Below are 19152 nucleotides of genomic sequence, written 5' to 3' on the forward strand. Positions count from 1 at the left end.
TTTGTAACACTATTATTATTACCACCGTTATTATCAACAACAGAACAACTTTTTAAAGGAAAAGGAGCATACCTGGCAGCCTGTTGAGCGTCACCCAGAAATGTTCATCTGGACTGTAGGTATCTTTAGACCATTCAAGGAGATCAAGAGATCTCTGGTCGTTGAGGATGAAGTCTGCAAATTCCCTTGAAAGTGCAATGTAAGCAGAGCCGAAATAGATGGTCAGGTTGTGCGGAGGTGGCGATTTCCGCAGAAAAGTCCCCAGCATGAAGGAAAAGATGCTGTAAACCTGTTCTCGGTAGATGTATTTTGTCCTCTTGAGAATATGATGTGGAGGCAACACCCCAGGAGTGATGTTCTGCCCTTTGAACCCTTTCAGGTACCGAACTATCTCCTTGTTGGTTCTCAAGGGGAAATCTTGCCCACAAGCGTTGAGAAGGTATTTCCAGGGCACTTTGGATTTTACAAGATCCTTCATGCAGTTCAGATCAGCCTGGAGCCTTGATACCCCAGCATAAACCACCAGCTCCAATTTTGAAGCAAGGAAAGCATTGGGAAAACAGCCTAGCAATTGCTCCACCTTTCTCTTAAATGCACGGGTGGCCTTCTTGTCCACGTGGACACAGTAGACATTTTGGGGCATATATATGGCCCTAAAGAGCCTCTCAAAAGTATCAAACTCTTTGTGCAGGGTTATCACGTAGGCTAAAGGAAAGGCAGCTTCTTCTGCAGAGAGGGGTCTGGTAATGTAGTGGCTTTGGGTCACGTAATCACTGCAGTTGGTTTCCCCAAAGGATGTCTTCAGCATCTTTCGGGGTGAGAAGTGCTTTTTTTCTTCAGTAATAGCTTTGCAAGTTTCTGCTAAGAATGAGGTGGCCAACTGGTTGAATCTCCTTGGGATGTTTTCATCTGATAGTCTTGAGGTGTAGAATAGGATGGAGAGGAAAACCGCAAAGATGAAAAGAGTCAGAATGGGACGCATTTGTGAATTCATGGCCATTGCTGAAAATGCTGGGTAAAACAAAGAAGATGCACAGCATTAAAGTTGGTGGTTTTAAAAATAGGAAAAAAGGAGAAATGGGTCCCCAAATTTATGTTTGATCTAAAGGTGCAGTAAAAGATTAAATATCACTGATACCATACATTTAAAGCATAGTTAAAGGATGTAAATCACAGAGAGAGAGAAAACAATAATGGGAATTGTAGTTTACCCCTCACATAGCTATAATTCCCATCACCCTCAACAAACTACAGTTCCCATTATTGTTTTTTTTTTGGGGGGGGGAGGGAGTCATGTGCTTTAAATGTATGGTATATACACATTCATAGACTTACAGTGCAATCCTAACCTGTGTTCTCAGAAGTAAGTCCCACTGAATTCAGTGGGGCTTCTCCCAGGCAAGGTGAGACTGCCTCAACTCCGGCTAAAGAAACCTCAAATGCCACCTGGGTGGTTACTTAGATGGGCTATCAACGCCTTTTGTCATTGGCTTGGCTTATCCCTGGCTAGCTACCTGCTCCTAAACTGAATGCAACAGCACTTGGCTTAGTTTTAACAAACCAGACTTTCCTTACTTCGTGAATTCGTGAATTTGCTCAAATTCTAGCTCTTTATCGACTCTAGAGATTATGGCGAGTCTGCCCCGCTCCCAAAGGGGAGATATACAGATATACGTAACAAGATATAGATAGATAGATAGATAGATAGATAGATAGATAGATAGATTCTTTATTGTCATTACACAAGTGCAACATTGCACAGTGCAACGAAATTGGATGCCATCCCTTAAAAAAACAACAAAAGCAAAACAGCAACAACAACCAAACAAACCACATTCCAGCCACACCCACACCCACACCCATCAAACTTCCAGGTCACACTATCGAGTTACAGCATTCAAAAAGGCCACAGCTCTTGGATAGAAACTATTTTTCAGTCTATTTGTCCTTGACTTGATGTTTCTATATCTCCTGCCAGAAGGCAGTAGTGCAAACAGACTGTATCCCGGGTGAGATGAATCCTGCAGGATGTTGTTTGCTTTCCTAAGACAACGGGAACCGTACAGTTCTTCCAAAGATGGGAGAGGATGACCAATAATCCTTTGGGCTGTGGTTATGACCTTCTGGAGCACCTTCTTCTCCCTAGCTGTACAACTGGAGAACCAAGCACAAATACAGTATGTGAGAATGCTCTCTATGGAGCCTCGGTAGAAGGACACCAGCAGTTTCTCACTCAGATTGTTCTTCTTTAAAAGTCTGAGGAAATAAATTCTCTGCTGAGCCTTCTTCACCAGAGCAGTGGTATTTGCGCTCCAAGTCATGCCCTGATCGATAGTCACTCCCAAAAACCTGAATTCCGCCACCCTCTCCACCCGTTCCCCGTTGATATACAAGGGCTGAATGACCGCCTTTTTTGTCCTGTAATCCACCACCAATTCCTTGGTCTTAGCTGTATTAAGAGCCAGATTGTTCTCTCCACACCAAACACAGAGCCGCTCCACCTCGTCCCGATAGGCGGACTCATCCCCTCCTGAAATGAGCCCCACCACTGTAGTGTCATCAGCAAACTTGATGATTTTGTTGCTGGAATAGATGGCTGTACAGTCATACGTGTAGAGAGTAAAGAGCAGGGGACTCAACACACAACCCTGTGGTGAGCCGGTGTTAAGGCTCAGTTTGTTCAGTTTGTTTGTATACAGTTTGTATACAGTTTGTTCTGGAAAATCAAGCCCTAATACAGTCCTCTCTATTTCCCCTCAATTCTTTGTACTGACCCCCACCATCAACAGAGTAGCTGACCCAGCAGTTTGCACACTTGCTTGTTTAGCTGCAAACCTGAGCACAGAGCGTATATTTCAACCTTCTTTTTACAAACGTTCCACTGAGACTTGTCACTGATTCCCCACTGAGTCACCAAAAGAGCCATACATAGCTGAGTAAGTCACTTCTTACACCAAGAATCCAAAGCTGCAGCACAGGACAAGGGCACATGAAGGCGGGGGTGGGGGGAGATTCTCATGGGTCCATCCTGTTGTATTTGAGTGAATGGGTGGCATGCATGCATGGTTGGTTTTAGGAGCAATTGACCCTAAATTTCCCTGGGGTGCCAGGCTTGCGTGGGCGCGCGCACACACACACATGCTGTGTAGGCTATCTACTTAAATATCTAGTCAATAGTTGAAACAAATAATACAAACAGTTAATCTGATCCTGGCCTGAATGTTTTTTAAAAAAAATAATAAATCATGTCTGCAAATCATGCATCCCAGTCATGAACTGGAAAGCAAATACATTTGTAAAACAGAGGCTCTACAAAAGTTGAAACATTGAAGAAAGGTGTCGAAACCTTTCCTTGCCTGAGGTGATATTTGGTCTAGGACATGGGCAGGCAAACTAAGGCCTGGGGGCCAGATCCAGCCCAATCGCCTTCTAAATCCGGCCCACGGACTGTCCAGGAATCAGTGTGTTTTTACATGAGTAGAATGTGTCCTTTTATTTAAAATGCATCTCTGGGTTATTTGTGGGGCATAGGAATTCGTTCACCCCCCCCCAAATAGTCCAGCCCCCTACAAGGTCTGAGGGACAGTGGACCGGCCCCCTGCTGAAAAAGTTTGCTGACCCCTGGTCTAGGACCAGCCTGTCAACACTTGTTGGTTGTTTGTTTGTATGAAAGTGAGTCTGTGGAATTGGAAAAGATGGTCAGAAGTAAGCACTTACCATCTGGAGAGCCAGTCATGGAGCAGAGTGACCAGCAGAAAAGGACCCTTGAGCAGGCCTAGCCCCTTTCAGGTATTTGGTGAGGGGAGAGTAAGTTATTTGTCAACAGAGTACTGGTGGTAGGAATGCTGCATCCCAAACTGGAACAGAAAGCAAGAGGGAGGAAGGGAGGGAGTGTAGAAGAGCACGGTGGAGAGAAAAACAGGAGATCAAGCTAGAGGAGCTGGAAGAACCAGCTAATGGGACAGAACTGGAATCTTTGCCTGCTCTCTTCCCCTCAGGCACCCTCTTGGTGGTTAGTATGGTTCTAACCAACCTGAAGAGGTGGGCTTCAACCTGCCCACTCACCCACCCACCCACATTCAAGATCTCTGTTTCTTTCACATGCCCTTAAACCAAAGGCTCCAGTATGCACAGGTTGGTAATTAAAATTAATCTATGTGAGAAAGGAGATATGCTAATGGACAGGACTTGAAATTCTGGAAGCAGAGCAGCGGCATCCTTATCTAAGTGGAATCTCCCAAACCCAGGAGAATGCTAGCAAGGGATAGGAGCAATCTTATCAGAGTACAAATTACTCAGCAGTAGAAGAGATGGCCAGGAAGCATGGGTGGGACACCAAAACAAAGAAGTGCCTTAGAATGGAGATTTTATCTGGCGAGTATGAGGTGAATGGTCAGGGGTCCCTTTACCTTTTTGAGGTGGCAAAATGCATTGCAGAGCCCAAATGCCTTGAGCAGAAGTTGCTATTTCCAAAGCCACTTGTTTGAAACTAATTTCACTTCATCTTTATTTGTAACAAATATTTTTATACAAGATGTTCACAGGAAAGGAAGTGTGGGATTGCCCTGCCATGCTGCAGTCCTGTGCACGCTGACTTGGAAGTAAAGCCAATTGAACACAGTGAGTAAGCACACACAGCATTATGCCATTATGTGGGAAAAACTGGTTTCACAATATATAATCAGATATTAGACAGGCAGTCATGAGTTGTGTAAGATTCCCAGGTTTTTGACTGCCTGTCTAATATCTGATTATATATTGTGAAACCAGTTTTTCCCACACTCCCATGGAGAATAGAGAAATCATATTTCCCAAAAGAAGGGCAGTTCTCTTCAGCTTTATTGGTTGCTTGTTTCCTCCCCTCCCCTCCCCTTCTAAAACAGTGCCCCACATTCTCTTCCTCTGACACAACTCAGAAATACTCTCCCTATTTACCCTCCCTCCTGGCTATATCCATTTGAAAAGGAGTTTTTAAAAAATGGTTTCTTTGGTTGTGCAGATTCTGCCTGAACATTATTATTTGCATCTGAGCTCTTGGTGACCAAGCTATGCTTGTAGACGCTATGACAATGAAGTTGTTCCTTGGGCCATATCCAATGCTACAGCTTTGCTGGCACAACAGACTTCTGTGTGCTCAAAGGAGCTCCCTCTCCAGCCCCCCCTTGCATGCTCTTAGATCACTTCTGCAGGGTTGGGGGGGACCCTCCAGAGCAGATTTTGGGGGCACACGGGGAGAGGAAAAGGAACATAGCTGATGCAGCATGAGATAGTTCCTTATTTGCATGGAAGTTCAAAGCAACAGAAAAAGTTACAAAGAATTATTTATTTATCCCTAACGCCATTGACGGGAGGGACGCAGGTGGTGCTGTGGGTTAAACCACAGAGCCTAGGACTTGCCGATCAGAAGGTCGGCAGTTCGAATCCCCGTGATGGGGTGAGCTCCTGTTACTCGGTCCCTGCTCCTGCCAACCTAGCAGTTCGAAAGCATGTCAAAGTGCAAGTAGATAAATAGGTACCACTCTGGCGGGAAGGTAAACAGTGTTTCCGTGTGCTGCTCTGGTTCACCAGAAGCGGCTTAGTCATGCTGGCCACGTGACCCGGAAGCTGTACGCCGGCTCCCTCGGCCAATAAAGCGAGATGAGCGCCGCAACCCCAGAGTCGGTCATGACTGGACCTAATGGTCAGGGGTCCCTTTAATGCCATTGACTGGCTGGATGCACGAGTGGTGAGAGGCACCAGTTGGGGAACCCACAAGGGAAGAAGGCTAAGAGCCAGAGGATTTGTAGTGGGACAACAATGAGTGGTTGGGAGGGGGGGGAGGGAGAAGACTGGGAGGAGGAGGAGATGTCAGGAGCTGAATAGATAATGGGTTAGTGGACAAGAAGAGTCTGTGACACAGTAGCATAGCTAGGGGGCAAGATGGCAGGGTGCCCCCGGTGGCACTTACCTTTAGGGGTGGCACGCCTAAGCCCAAGGTGATGCATAAGTCCAGACGCCCCAGAGCCTGGCATGCTGCTCCCCAAAGCAGTGTGGCCTGGGGCTGGGCTCTCAGAGTGCCAAGCTGCTGCACCCCCCTCCAGCTGCCAGAGGGGGGCCGAGAAGGACACAACTGGCAGGCACTAGCCCCGCAAGTGGCGCTGGGCCTGCAGTGTGCCCTAGCCACAGCATCTGCCCTGTGCTGGTCATATATGTCATTCATGCCCATTGTAAGGATTGCCCTGCAGTCAGTTTGCCCCTTTATTAGATATCTGGATCAGTATTGTATACTATTTTACATGACATCATGTTTCCTATTCGATCCTCATGGATAAGTAAGATAATGGACTATGCAGAACTGGCAAAACGAACAGCAAAATTTAGAGAATCTAATGCGTGTTTTATGGAAGAATGGGTGACTTTTTTGGACTATTTTGCAGGGAATATTACAATATGGGGAATGTGCAAGCAGGATTTGATTTATGAGCAACAGAAGGAATTAGATTATAATACTGTGGTTATGATTTGAAGATAGGGTGCAGACTTCTGGGTTAGCGCCATCGGTGAATGGCAGAGTTCCTATGACCGGAGGAACGGGCTCCGTGAAAGCTGGGTCTTTCCACCGCGGCGAAGGTAGGGACCTGCTAGAAACCCCAGGCGGAGGAGCCTGGGGATGTGGGGTTCGGCAGAGCGCCAAGAGCGCCTCCCCTACTCGTCGGGAAACCCCTTTTTGGGGCGCTGGAGTGAAGTGGGGGGAGCAGCACGGTGCATCGAACCGACTGCTACTTTCACGGAGGGAAGCCGCACAGCCATCGCCGGAGAGCGCTGACTTTTTTCTGATGACATTTAGACTCTAAACAAGTACCTGTGAGTAAAAACGGAAGATTTGGCTAAGAATTTTTTTTTCTGAATTAGGTAACGAAGTGGGAAGGTCTAAACAGGAAGTCCGCCTTCCGCTTTTTGTAAACAGACTGAAGCAAAGATTGTATATGCTAAATAGCCTGGAATTTGACTTTAAGATTGAAATTTCCTGCACCTATGATCATTAAAACCCCCTTGACAGCAGGAGGAAAGGGGGGGGGGGAAGAACTATGACTGCTTAATCCTGCAGGGAAAGAATAGAGGAACATAAATTTCCATTGCCCCAAACCTGGGGACGGGACGTCAGGACAGAAATTTTTTAAGAAAACGGATTATATTTGGTCAGACAGCAAATTGACTTTTATGTTGCTCTCTGCTGCTTTTGTTTATTGCAAGGAAACAAGGTACCAGGAGATTGAAAGTAAATTTTCCCTTGTTGGATACATTTTAAAGATGGAGGTTAAATAGAAGCTGTGTCCTCTAGAGGGAGTTTGCCAGTTTCTTTGTTGCAGCCCACAGGGAGAGACATAACAGCTGTGAGAATCAGCGTGGGACCAGATACTTGACCTTGACCAGAAATGAGTGGGAAGGAAACTCCACTTTCTGCCCTTGGCAAAATATATGCTTTGCTGCAGCAGCTGCATGAGGATATGAACTTGGTGGATGAAAAATTGGATTCTATGGCTGCTGTAGCCAGAAAGTATGAATTGACAGGAGAAGAAGAGAGAGAAACTACACAGCAACCGACTCAGGAAACTGACTCAAGGCAAATCCAAGGGCAGTGGAAGATGGAAAAATTGTCATTGCACCTCAAAAACCACAAAGTGAGAGATTTAAAGTCATTGAACCCAAAGGGTGCGTACAAGCTTTCAGAGTTAAGGGAATCCTTGGCTCTAGTGGGACTGTGAAACAAGACGATAAGTTCTTCCGGATCAATTATTGCTTGGATTACAAAATTAGCAAAGGGGAGTGGGACTGTGGGGAATGGAACAATTTGATGAAGGAAAATGGAGATTACGACTGTATGGAACTCCCCAGAGACCCATCCCCCAAGGAGAAAGGGAAGAAATTACGAAAGATTTCAACAAGGCACAAGGAACAAGAAAGCCAGCAGAGGGGGCTTGGAAGTGATTTGAGAGCCTCAGACATTAGAACACCGGACTGATGGCTAAGATTTAAAGGGAAATAAGGACTGACATAACCCGAAACTAGGAGGAAGGGACGATGGACAAAATTATAAGAGAACTTTCTTTTGTGTATCTTTTTATTTCTGAGTAATATTAATGAAATAATAGATTGTGCTGGAAAGGATTTAATTGGCTTTAGCAGAAGATTTGAAGGTGTTAAGTACAAATATGGTTTAAATTCTAAAATTTAAAAGTTTATGGGTTTGAGGGAAGATAAAATTAAAGATAATAATGGTAAATTGAGATAGATTGTTAGATAAATTATCTAAATAATAACTGAAAAGCATGGGAAGAATTTGCTGAAATAATCAATAAATTGGAATACAAAAAGGGAGGCGTGAGGAGGTCTAAGACACAAGATAATAAAAGGATGTAAATTTGAATTTATAGCTTCTTTTTGTTTGTTTTTCCTTTTTTTCTTTTACTATTATGTGATTTTGATGTTGATGTTTTTTTTTTTCCCCTGATTTTTCTTTTTGTATTTTTGAAAATTTGAATAAATATCATTTTAAAAAAAAAATATGAAGATAGGGTGCAGCAGAAGGAGAGAAACAGCAACTCCATGGGGAAAAGGGATGGGAAGTCGACAAAAACAAGAGAAAAGATGAAATTGTGTTTTGACTGCATATGTTAAAAATGTTGAAACTTAATAAAATATAATTAGAAATAATCAAAATCATGATTGGACTGTTACGTTTTGGTTTAAGAGCTAGATTCATGCATATTTGTGAGGTGCACAGAATCCTAGCATTTGATCCTAGAATTGGAAGGAATTTTAGAGGTCTTCCTGACCAGCTCTTCCCCCCTGCAAGGATCAATGGCTAAAGATGAATCCCCGACAGCTGGTCTCCCAGCTTCTGCTTAAATGCTTCTAGCAAAGAGCGCTCACCATGTCCTGAAGTAGTTTGTTCTATAGCTGAAACACTCTCTTAAGTCAGTAACCAGACAAGATCCTCTTTGCCACTGTGTATTTCTTATAATCTGAATTTTACAGGGGCAATGCTTGTCCATGCATTTAAATTCTGCTATGCACACAACATTTCTGGAGGAAATACCCCCTCCCCCATAAAGATTATATCCCCTCTTTATTTGCTCTTAGTTTCAGTGCACTCTCCCTCTGGAGAGCAGGGCTCACTCACTGATTGGAATTTATTTCCATGCAATCAACTTCAGCTCTGAGTATTTTATCCTGCAACTTTGGCTAAGGGTCCTCAAATGAGGCAACAAGGAAAAGAATGGAAGAAAAATAGTAGCCTGCCTGATGACAAGACAAAAAGCTCCAAAGACTCTGGATTATTACTATTTTTTAAGCAACAATTTTCCAAACCAGTGGGAGGGAAATCTAGCTTGAAGTATCATCTTAGCTCATTAAAACATAAGCAAAATGTCCAGATATCAGCATTCAATATATATTTCTAGCAAAAAAAAAAGCAAATGATGGGTTCACTGCCATCTTACACCTCTCCAAGGGCAGATGGCCCAGCCAGTTCATTATCTAGCAAGTGGCAGAATATCAAATCACCCATAAACTTACATCAGCCATCCAGCATTTTTGCTTGGAGATTCTTAAGGCCAACTCAGGTTTCGAACAAGCTCCATAGCCAACTCAGGTTTCGAACAAGCTTCCCCTCTTCTCCTGCCCTGCCAGTTTGCTGAACTGCATTCTCTGTCTCTCCCTCTCCCCCTCTCTCTGTTTGAATGCAGCTGGCTTTGTTGCAACAGAGATGTGAGCTAAGCAAAAAACAAAATAAAAAAGTAAAAAAGCACTTGTATAAACAAGCGCCATCTGATGCCACTGTGCTAAGCAGACTGAGTCATCCATCATATATACATACATATTAATTGGAGTTTTCAAGGCAGTAGGGGAAATGCAGTATAATTAAAACAATTATAACCAGGAGCTGAAGCTGTTCTCATCCAACAAACCTAAGAATATGGCATGAAGTGGAATCAGCTGGACCATGGCATTTGACACATGCCAAACGGAGATCATATTTTATGATGATATTTTATAATAGGGTTTTGTAATAGGGATGCGTACCAGGGTTGTGTCACTGAGTAAAGTTGTTTTCCCAGCAATAGACAGCACTGCAATCAGGCCATCAGGTGCCCATGTTCCTGTTTCCTCCTGCACCTCACAAGTTTTTCTGCTCAGCATCCATATTGGACTTTTCTCTTGTCAGAAATGCTGTGAGTCCAAACATGGTACATTATGGGAACTGCTTGCTAGGGCAAATAAATTTTCTGTGTCAGAAAGCTCCAGCTGTGTCAGAGCTTCAGTACAGCCAGACCACACAAAGGGGTAGTGAAGGTGCTCAATTATTCTTTGCAAAACAACATAATATCACATGGAAATCAAAGAACTGCACTTTAGTTCCCTACTCTAGGTGGTTTCTTTGTCTTCTTTGATTTTTCTGCTTTTGAATAATGCCTCCCTGCTTGGCAGACAGGAGTCATAGAAGACTCTGCAGCATATGCTAGGCTCTAGCTTGTCCTCATTTCGGAGGGGTGTGAAGAAAACACTCTCCTGCAAGAAAGAATGAGTAGTAGCTAACATGAGAAAGAAAGCTAGTCTATTGCAAACATAGCAAAAATCTCTTCCCCATTGAACCATCAAACCCTGTGATCAAAAGAAGGGTGTTTTCAATCTCTTGATCCTTGCAGGCTTTTGGGGGGGCTAAATCTGTTCAAGAAATGGATTAATCATTTGATGGGCAGACCTTCCTGTAATTCCATTGAAGTCAACTAAACTGGGATCATCTTATTAAAAGCAAACAAAGGAAAACAACTCTCCCGAACTTGTTAGCATCAAGTAACAAATCTTTTCATGGGCAAGGTGTAAATTGGGGGAACACAATATCTTAAGAACTCTGCTAGTTATGGCTTGCATTTGTGTTAAAGAACTGCAGCAGTTGCTTTTGGAGCTTTCCAAATTATAGGTTGAGATCTGCTGTAGCACCTGCTATTATGTTGCCTAGCACTCTCTAAGATTGTTCTCTGGCTGTTTCCTTCCACTGACGGTCAGCAATGTGAGCAGAACCATGGGAGTCAAAGGCACCCAGTGTATCAGGTGATCATAGGAGGCTTGAAATAGACTGTTTAGTCCCCAGGGCATAGAAGATCTTGAATAAGAAAAGGGAGAAATTGTGTGGGATAAATTCAGAACATGCCAAGTTTTGTGTTGCACAGAGTTCTTTGTCATACATACATACATACATACATACAGAAAAGAATTTAATGTACAGTGATACCTCAGTTGTCAAATGTAATCCATTCTGGAAGACCGTTCGACTTCTGAAACATTTAACTACCGAGGTGTGGCTTCTGTTTGGTTGCAAGAGCTTCTTGCACTCAGCGGAAGCTGTGTTAGACGTTCAAGTTCCAAGGAACGTTCAAAAATGGAAGCATTTACTTCCAGGTTTTTGGCGTTCGAGAACTGAAACGTTCGACAGTGTGGGTGTTCGGGAACCGAGGTTCCACTGTACTGTACTACAAACATTTGCATGTGCCCACATTAGCAGAAGTTGGATATCTATCTTTCTGCATCTATATCTATAGCTACATCAGTTGTCAGTTTGGAATGTCTTGTTTTCTATGGAAGGACTAGAGAAAGCTTTCTTTTAAGGAAGAAGTGGTTACGTTTGGACACCATGCCTATGCTTTGAGTTTTGATAAAATGTGAAACATTTACATCAGAGGTTTCCAAACTTATTTGGCCTACCACTCCCTTTTCAGAAAATAAATAAATAAATAACTCAGGACCCCCCCCCCCATGGAAATCTACCTTCTTTAAGCAAACAAACAAACAAAAGGATGCCATGACAAATTTACATTCTTTTATGTATCTTTATTTCTACCTACATCCTACAACATTGTAAAGAAATATGTTGTTGTGAATATGACACCTTGAAGCTTGAAATTGTAAAATTATTTCTTAAAATCCATGGGGCGAACCAGAGTGAAGCCTGCTGCTTCAGTCGGATCTGCCCCAGTGTTGGGACTGGGGCTGCAGCCTGCCTGCCATCGGACAAATAGGCAGACAAGCTGCAATCCAATTCCCAAGTCTGGGTGAAACTGGGAATTCTGTGATTCTATGATTTGTAGGGCTCGATATCAGTGGCAAAATTTCCAGCGACGTTCGTCTATTGCAGCAAAATCTCAGAAAACCTAAGTTTATTTATTTCTATATCCTATTCTCCTTCTAACGTACTCGGAGCATCAGAAAACATAAATCAAGGAACAGTCATCGTCAAATATATATCATACAAATGAGCAGTTCATTAAAAGCAACAAAATGAGCAGCAATTAATTCTTGTAGGACCCTGAATACAACCAATTTTTTTATGGCATAAGCTTTCATGGACCATAGTCCACTTTCTCAGATGCACCTCTTCTTCTGAACTTTTTCTTTTTTAAATAAGGGAATACCACCTTGTGAACTTTTCAATGCAAGGATATAATTCAAAGCTCTCTCTGTATGAAAAAAAATAAACCAAGCAATTGCAACAGTGAGATAACAGATCATGGTGAATCCAGGAGGAATATATATGATTTACTACCAGCAGATGGTAGTGTTGGCTCATTTTCCCCACGCCTGGTTCAGAAAGGGTAAGCCAGTGTTACTAGAGAAAGAACGAGAAATTGTACAATTAATTTTCAATAAAAATCATGCTGTCATGCTGCACTGTAAAACACACTAACTGTGGGAGGAAATAGGCATCTCAACCTTCAAAGAAACATGTAACTTCCCAAGTGCGTCTCCGCTTGAGAAAAGGGAACTGTAGGGAAACAAATACATACCGGGCTTTTTGACTTTCATTTACCCCAATGGTGGGGAAACCTTTTCAATACAAGGGCTGCATTGGGGCAACATTATGGGGACAGCGTGCTGGTGCTAAGTGAGGCCAGGTGAGAAAATGTACAGTAGGTGACATTTCCAGCTGTACAAAAGGCCAGAGGTTTACACGCGCGCGCACACACACACCCTTCTTTCTCCAGCCTTCTTCTGGGCATAGCTGGCAACCGTCCCTTATTTGGCGGGACAGTCCCTTATCCCAGCACCATGTCCCGCTGCTGTCCTAGATTGATAAAGTCCCTTAAATTTCCCGGGTTTCAAAAGAAGCAGCTCCTCTCCCTCCCTCCTTGCCGGCCAGGGAGGAGGGAGGCTCCAACTGTGTTGGGGGGGCGCACCCATGCGCACTCCGGGAGCTTGGCGGTGGTGTGACATGTTGGACAGAGACCCTCCGCCGCCTCCTCTCTTTCGCAAGAGGTGAGCATGGCTCCCCGCCACGTGACCTCGCCTCTGCCCAGACAGGGTCTCTCTCTTCTCTGCTCCCATCCCCATCCAGTTTCTGGGCAGCGGGCGACTTGAGCCCTGCCCACTCGGCTGGGGCCTCACACCGGCTCTGCTGCTCTCCCCTCGGCTTCTCGCCTCGCACCGGCGGCTCTGGCGATCTGGGAAGGTCAAGCGCAATATTGTATAGATTTGCAAAAAAAAAAAAAAAAAAAAAGACAAGCAGCGCAAGCGGGGCTGGAGCGGGCAGCAGGTTGCAAAGGGGGGGGGAGGTAGGTAGCAAGCTGTTGTCTCCTCTTCTTCCTTCTCTTCCTCTGCTCGGCTCTTCTTCCTCCTTTCTTCTAGGCACGCCGTAGGGCTTGCTCGGTATCTGTGTTTTTTGGGGCGGCGGCAGTTCATTCATGGCGATTGCTTTTGGGGTGGGGGCTGAGGCTTGGAAACACTTCCCCCCTGCCCCCAATCACATCTCCCGTCCGGCTTGCTTGTTGTGCTACACTTTTTGCGCTCCTGGCATCTGCCCTTCTCGTCATCCATCGCGGTTGGGGGGAAAAGAAAAGCGGAGACTGCTTGGAGGTGGGGGTGACTGATATATATTTATGTGCTTTAAAATGAAATGAGAGCGGGCTTCCACGCAAAGGGTTAAACCCACCACTTTCCCTCCACACACAAAGCGCAACTTTGGCAAGGAGGAGTAGCAGAACTGTTGCTATTAGGTGAGCCCAGAATAGCAGCAAATAAAATCTGCTCATACATCAGTGACTGATAAGACTTGTCAACCATTTCTTCCATTGTCTTCCTAAATTATAAAGCTCCAAAATACATGCCAAAAGAGAGTAGGTCTGGGAAGAGCGAGGCATACAATGGGCACCACCAGTGAAATGTCCCTGCTCCGTATAACTCCTGCCCTGTCATTTGATAGAGTGCCCACTTGCCCTCCTTCTTGACATGGAATGCTCTCTATTGGAGTCTCCAGGTCCAATACAAAGAGCATAAGAAGGAAGAGCAGGGACCTTGAAGTTCCCAACAGCTGTTAATCAACCAAGCAAGCACACAGGTCACCTTTGTCACAGTCAGGATGCCTATGTCCTGGCCAGGCCTGCACCCAATCTTGTTTTTGTACAATCTTGTTTGTCCTTAGTAACCAAAATTATATTATCAACATATACAAGCAGAAAAGTTGTTTTCCTTCATTTGCAAGGAATTGTACAAAACAAAGTAGCACTAATAAAGAAAAGTTCCAGGGTAGCAACAGAAAGCAAACTTAAAATGCTTTTGCAGTTCATCAGAACTATCCAGCAATATCAACTTATAGGAAAACTGGTGCTATTAACAGTAACCCTTCTAGATGGTTAATTGATTTGGCAACTTCCATGCACATCACGTGTGATGCTAATTATTTCTCCCAAGAGTTAAATGATAACTAATCAAGAGAGCTATGAGATTCAGGTGATGATCAGATGCCTTGTCAATCCCAGCAGGTATATAAGAGGACGACCCTGCCTGCAGCTAGGCCAAGAGGGTTTTTGAGCAAGGTGTTATGGGATGAAGGAGAACAATGACTGGGATCCATCTTGGGCAGGCTGACTGAAGGCAGGTTGGGAGTTCTGATGCTGCACTGCTGTGGGAGGACAAGCCCCTCTTGAAATGACCATGCTGTAAGTTCTGGACCCCCTCCATGCAGACTGGAGGTGTAAATAGGTGAATAAACCATTTTTTTAAGCTACAACAGCTTCCACCATGTCTCAGTTTTCCAGAGGAACACAGGCCCTGGGTGAGTGCCATTTCATTCCATTCATTGTGCAAACTGACCATCAGTTACTATCTTGCTTTCTTTTTTACATGTCTTGGAAGTCAGTTCAGAACATGCTCCTCACTTTGCTTTGGCAAGTTAGGCAGAAATAGGCAAATGTATAAAACGACAACCAGCAGAGGTGCTAAGATCTGTACTCCTTGTATGAGGAGTGCATGAGGAGCACTGCTGGGGCAATCGCCCTGGGTGTGTCTAGGGGGCGCTACTCATGCCACAGAGCCTAGGACTTGCCGATCAGAAGGTCGGCGGTTCAAATCCCCGTGACGGGGTGAGCTCCCGTTGCTCGGTCCCAGTTCCTGCCAACCTAGCAGTTTGAAAGCACGTCAAAGTGCAAGTAGATAAATAGGTACCGCTCCGGCGGGAAGGTAAACGGCATTTCTGTGCGCTGCTCTGTTTTGCCAGAAGCAGCTTAGTCATGCTGGCCACTTGAACCGGAAGCTGTACGCTGGCTGCCTTGGCCAATAAAGTGAGATGAGTGCCGCAACCCCAGAGTCGGCCACAACTGGACCTACTCATGCCACCCTCCCCAAACTAGCCCTGTGCTCCTTTGCAAGGCTGGGATCTGATCCAGTCCCAGTCTCATAAAGCTGAGCTGGCTCAGGGAAGGCTGTGTGAGAAGGACGCTGTGTTCCCTTTGAGCAGCTTTGCTTGGCTGGGATCCGATCATTCACACAACTGCTTGCCTTGCTGTTTTCTCCTCGGAAAACCTGCCCTTTACTGCTGAATCAGAGCAAATGTAACTTGGGTTTCCCTGGGAGGACATGGCAGAGCAAATGGAAAGCTGCTCAGATCTGTGCATAGGAAGCAGAGGGCAAGCAGAATCCACATGAAGCTGCCCTCCCTAGGCACAGAAGAAGTCAAGTGTGGACAAGCCCCAAGACAGCTTCTGATGTCTTGAGATACAAGCCCAAATCAGCATGTGAGTAGATTCCACTCTACCTATGGTTACCAGATTTTTTTCAATGAATCCGGGGACACTTTTTTAAAAAAAGAATTTTAAAATAAGTTTGTTCTGGGTATAAGCTTCTTCAGACAGCTTATACCCAGAACAAACTTAGTTGGTCTCTAAGGTGCTACTGGACAATTTTGTTATATTTTTAAATACATTTCGATTGAGTTAGAACAACACAGCTACCTACCTGTTTTTAGAAGTTGTTGAGCTTTTTTTGCAAAGAAATTGGACATTTTTGAGCTATTTCTGAGCATTTTGTGACCAGTCCACATTGGGCTGTTTGGGGCCTTGGTCCCCCTTGAGGATTTCCCACCCTAAAGATTTTTGGGGAGTGCTGCTGACCTTGAGGTTACTCTAAGCTCACAGTTCCCTCTGGTGTGTGGATGGTGCTAAATGGGCTACACCAGGGACGCGGACTTATAAAAAATATTGGGGGGGCCCGGGAAAGCTCATGAATAATAAATAAGCTCATGAATATGCAAATAAAGTGGCGCCGCCTCCTCGTGAGCGAATAGGGGAGAGCGTGCTGCGCCTATTAATCAGCTCCAAAGGAAATTGGGTGGAGCTTTTGCTCGGGAGGGAGGGCAGGAGGCATGCAGCCCGCCCCTCCCTGTGCATTTTGGGCTGGGGGAGGGGCGGCGATGGCGCTCTGCTGGAGGGGCGCCGGAGATTATTGGGGGGGCGGAGCCCCCCCAAACGAATTTTTGAGGGGGCTCGGGCCCCCTCAAGCCCCATGGAGTCGGCGCCTATGGGCTACACTGAATTTCATACAACTTGAAACAGTCATGGGTTCCCCCAAAGATCCTGGCAAGTGTAGTTTGGCAAGGCTAGTGCGAGTTGCTCGGAGACTCCCATTCCCTTCACAGAGCTACAATTCCTTGGCAAGGAGCTGTATCGGTGTCCTCTGCTTCATGTGCCCTTGCCAGAGGAGCCTGCAAATCTCACCTGGTCACCCAGAGCAGTGGAGGAGCAGTCCAGGGAGTGTGTGGGCTTCTAGCCACACCATGCCAGAGTAGCAAGGCATGATTTTTGTCCCCACCCCACCCCCGGCGCTCTTGACAGAACCAACCGGGCCAACCCAGATTTGCCTCGGCTCATAAGGCTTGGTTTCCAGACCCAATATCATATTGGCTGACCTTCTCGGCACACATTCCAGCTTGTCCATATCCTTTTTAAACTGTGGTGCCCAGAACTGGACAAAGGACTCCAGGTGTGGCCTGACCAAGGTAGAATAGGGTACTATTAGAGGTAGAATAGGGTACTATTCCCTTGATCTGGACACTGTACTTCTGTTGATGCAGCCTAGAATTACATTATCATTTTTTACTGCTGCCTCAGCCAGTTGAAGCATATTAAGCTTCTGGTCTACTAATACCCTATATCCTTTTCATAATGCACTGTTGTCAAGCCAACACTTCCTGGGGTTGCCACCCTCAGTGAAATCTAGCAAAATCTCTCCCTCTCCCCTCCTCACTTCCTCAGTGGGTAAAGCAACCCAATCTTGCCTCTCCGAAGCATCTTGTCACCACCCCCCAATCCCTCTCTTCTCTCCTCCTCACCTAGCCAAGCGCCGTCCATTGCACGTCTCTTCCCTCCTCCTGCTGGTCACACCGCTGGCCCTGTTGGGATTCACAGGATGCTGTGTAAGTAAGTCTGCAGGCTTCAGTTTGCTAGATTATACAACAGGCTGGTGCAATACTCTCTGTGGAGGTGCTGGGTCAGAATGTGATTGGCTGTCACCAGTTTAAAAGGGAAGCCTGTCCAATAGTAATTGTGGCGGTGTAGAGAAGTGTCTTCTTTTTGCCTCAAGGTGCAGCCAGGTACTCTGTCTGATTATATGAACTGCTTCTGTAGATATTTGTATATATATTTAGCTCACAATAATAAATACTGCACTAAAGTACCTGGGACTCTGAGCATTCTGCTAAAAGCGCCGCGAGGAATTTGCGACAGGCCCCGCTGACTTGCTCCCACCGCAGGGGGCACAGCTTGCCTCCGCCTCCCTCCCTCCCTCCCTCCCTTCCTCCCTCCCTCCCTCTCTCTTCTCTCTCTCTCTCTCTCTCTCTCTCTCTCTCCCTCTCTCTCCCCGTGTGCCACACAGCCAGAGAGGTCGGGCTCTGTGCAGAAGAGCAGTGAGACCACCCAATGGTGCAGCGGTGGAGGTGCCAAGCACCTTCTTGCTGCTGGTGCTGTGGCCATCACCGAGCGTGCTGTGCCTCTGGCTGCTGCTGGGGCTGCTGCTGCTGGTGGTATTTGGGGATGCCCAAGGAGAGTGACAGGTGGGTGGGGCAGCTGCTTGGAGGGCAAGAGCGGTGGCCCAGTGTGTGAGAGAAGGGCCTTGTCCTGCACCTCCTCAGCTTGGCTTTCCCATTCTCTGGGAAAAATCAGGGGACATTAATTAAATTCTGGGGACATTCCGGGGATGGATTTTGTCCAGGGACAGATTGGTGAATCTGAGGACTGTGCCCGGGAACCAGGGATATCTGGTAAGCCTAACTCTACCTGCCTCCTGCCACTGCTGTAAAGGAAAAGCTAAGCCATGCTACTTCCTGGCAACCAAGCAATTATTTTTTAATCATGTTCTTTGTGTTATTTCAACATACTTGTGAAAAGAATGCCAGTTGATACCTGCCCGTCAAGTACAAACTGTGACACACACAGTGCCAGTTGCTCTTCCCATTTTGCAAGGATGTGATTGACAAAAAAAAAAAAAAAAAAAAATTCTCTAGCCTTAAACAGGACTAGACACATGAGGGCGCCAAAAGCTTAGGAAAAGATTTAGAGTTTCTCCATGCTCCTTTTATGGCAGCGTCTCCTCAAAATCAATTCACGGCGCACACAGAATGTATCAGAAATGAAAAAAAGGCAGTATTAGTGGAAATGATTCCCCCCCCCCCAATTTTTTTAATTTATTTTCACAAAATTATAAACAAACACATATAACAAACAAAAATCATAACCTTATTAAAAATTACACTTCTTAACATTGTTAAGTGACTTCCTCGCTTCCCCTTGGTTGAATTTCAATGCATTTCCTTTTAATGGTTTACCAAAATTTATAAGAACTGTGATT

At 45.3% G+C, this 19152-nt stretch overlaps 1 protein-coding gene across 2 annotated transcripts in view; it reads right to left on the reverse strand.

The window, feature by feature from the left end:
- Positions 1-17880, reverse strand: part of GCNT2 (glucosaminyl (N-acetyl) transferase 2 (I blood group)) — a 49521-nt gene extending 31641 nt beyond the window's left edge. Inside the window, exons 1-2 of one of the 2 annotated variants that reach the window (XM_081873121.1) lie at positions 17639-17880; positions 73-1011 (exon numbers count right to left, since the gene is read on the reverse strand). In XM_081873121.1, the coding sequence (XP_081729247.1) occupies positions 73-1011; positions 17639-17657 (958 nt within the window). In that variant the 5' untranslated portion in view covers positions 17658-17880. Of the gene's footprint in view, positions 1-72; positions 1012-9558; positions 9638-17638 lie in introns of those variants that run through there. The other variant, XM_081873122.1, reaches the window with a different exon arrangement.
- Positions 17881-19152: the final 1272 nt, after the last annotated feature.

Source organism: Podarcis erhardii (assembly GCF_964252035.2).
Source record: "Podarcis erhardii genome assembly, chromosome: 8".
In the NCBI taxonomy this organism is placed as follows: Eukaryota; Metazoa; Chordata; class Lepidosauria; order Squamata; family Lacertidae; genus Podarcis; species Podarcis erhardii.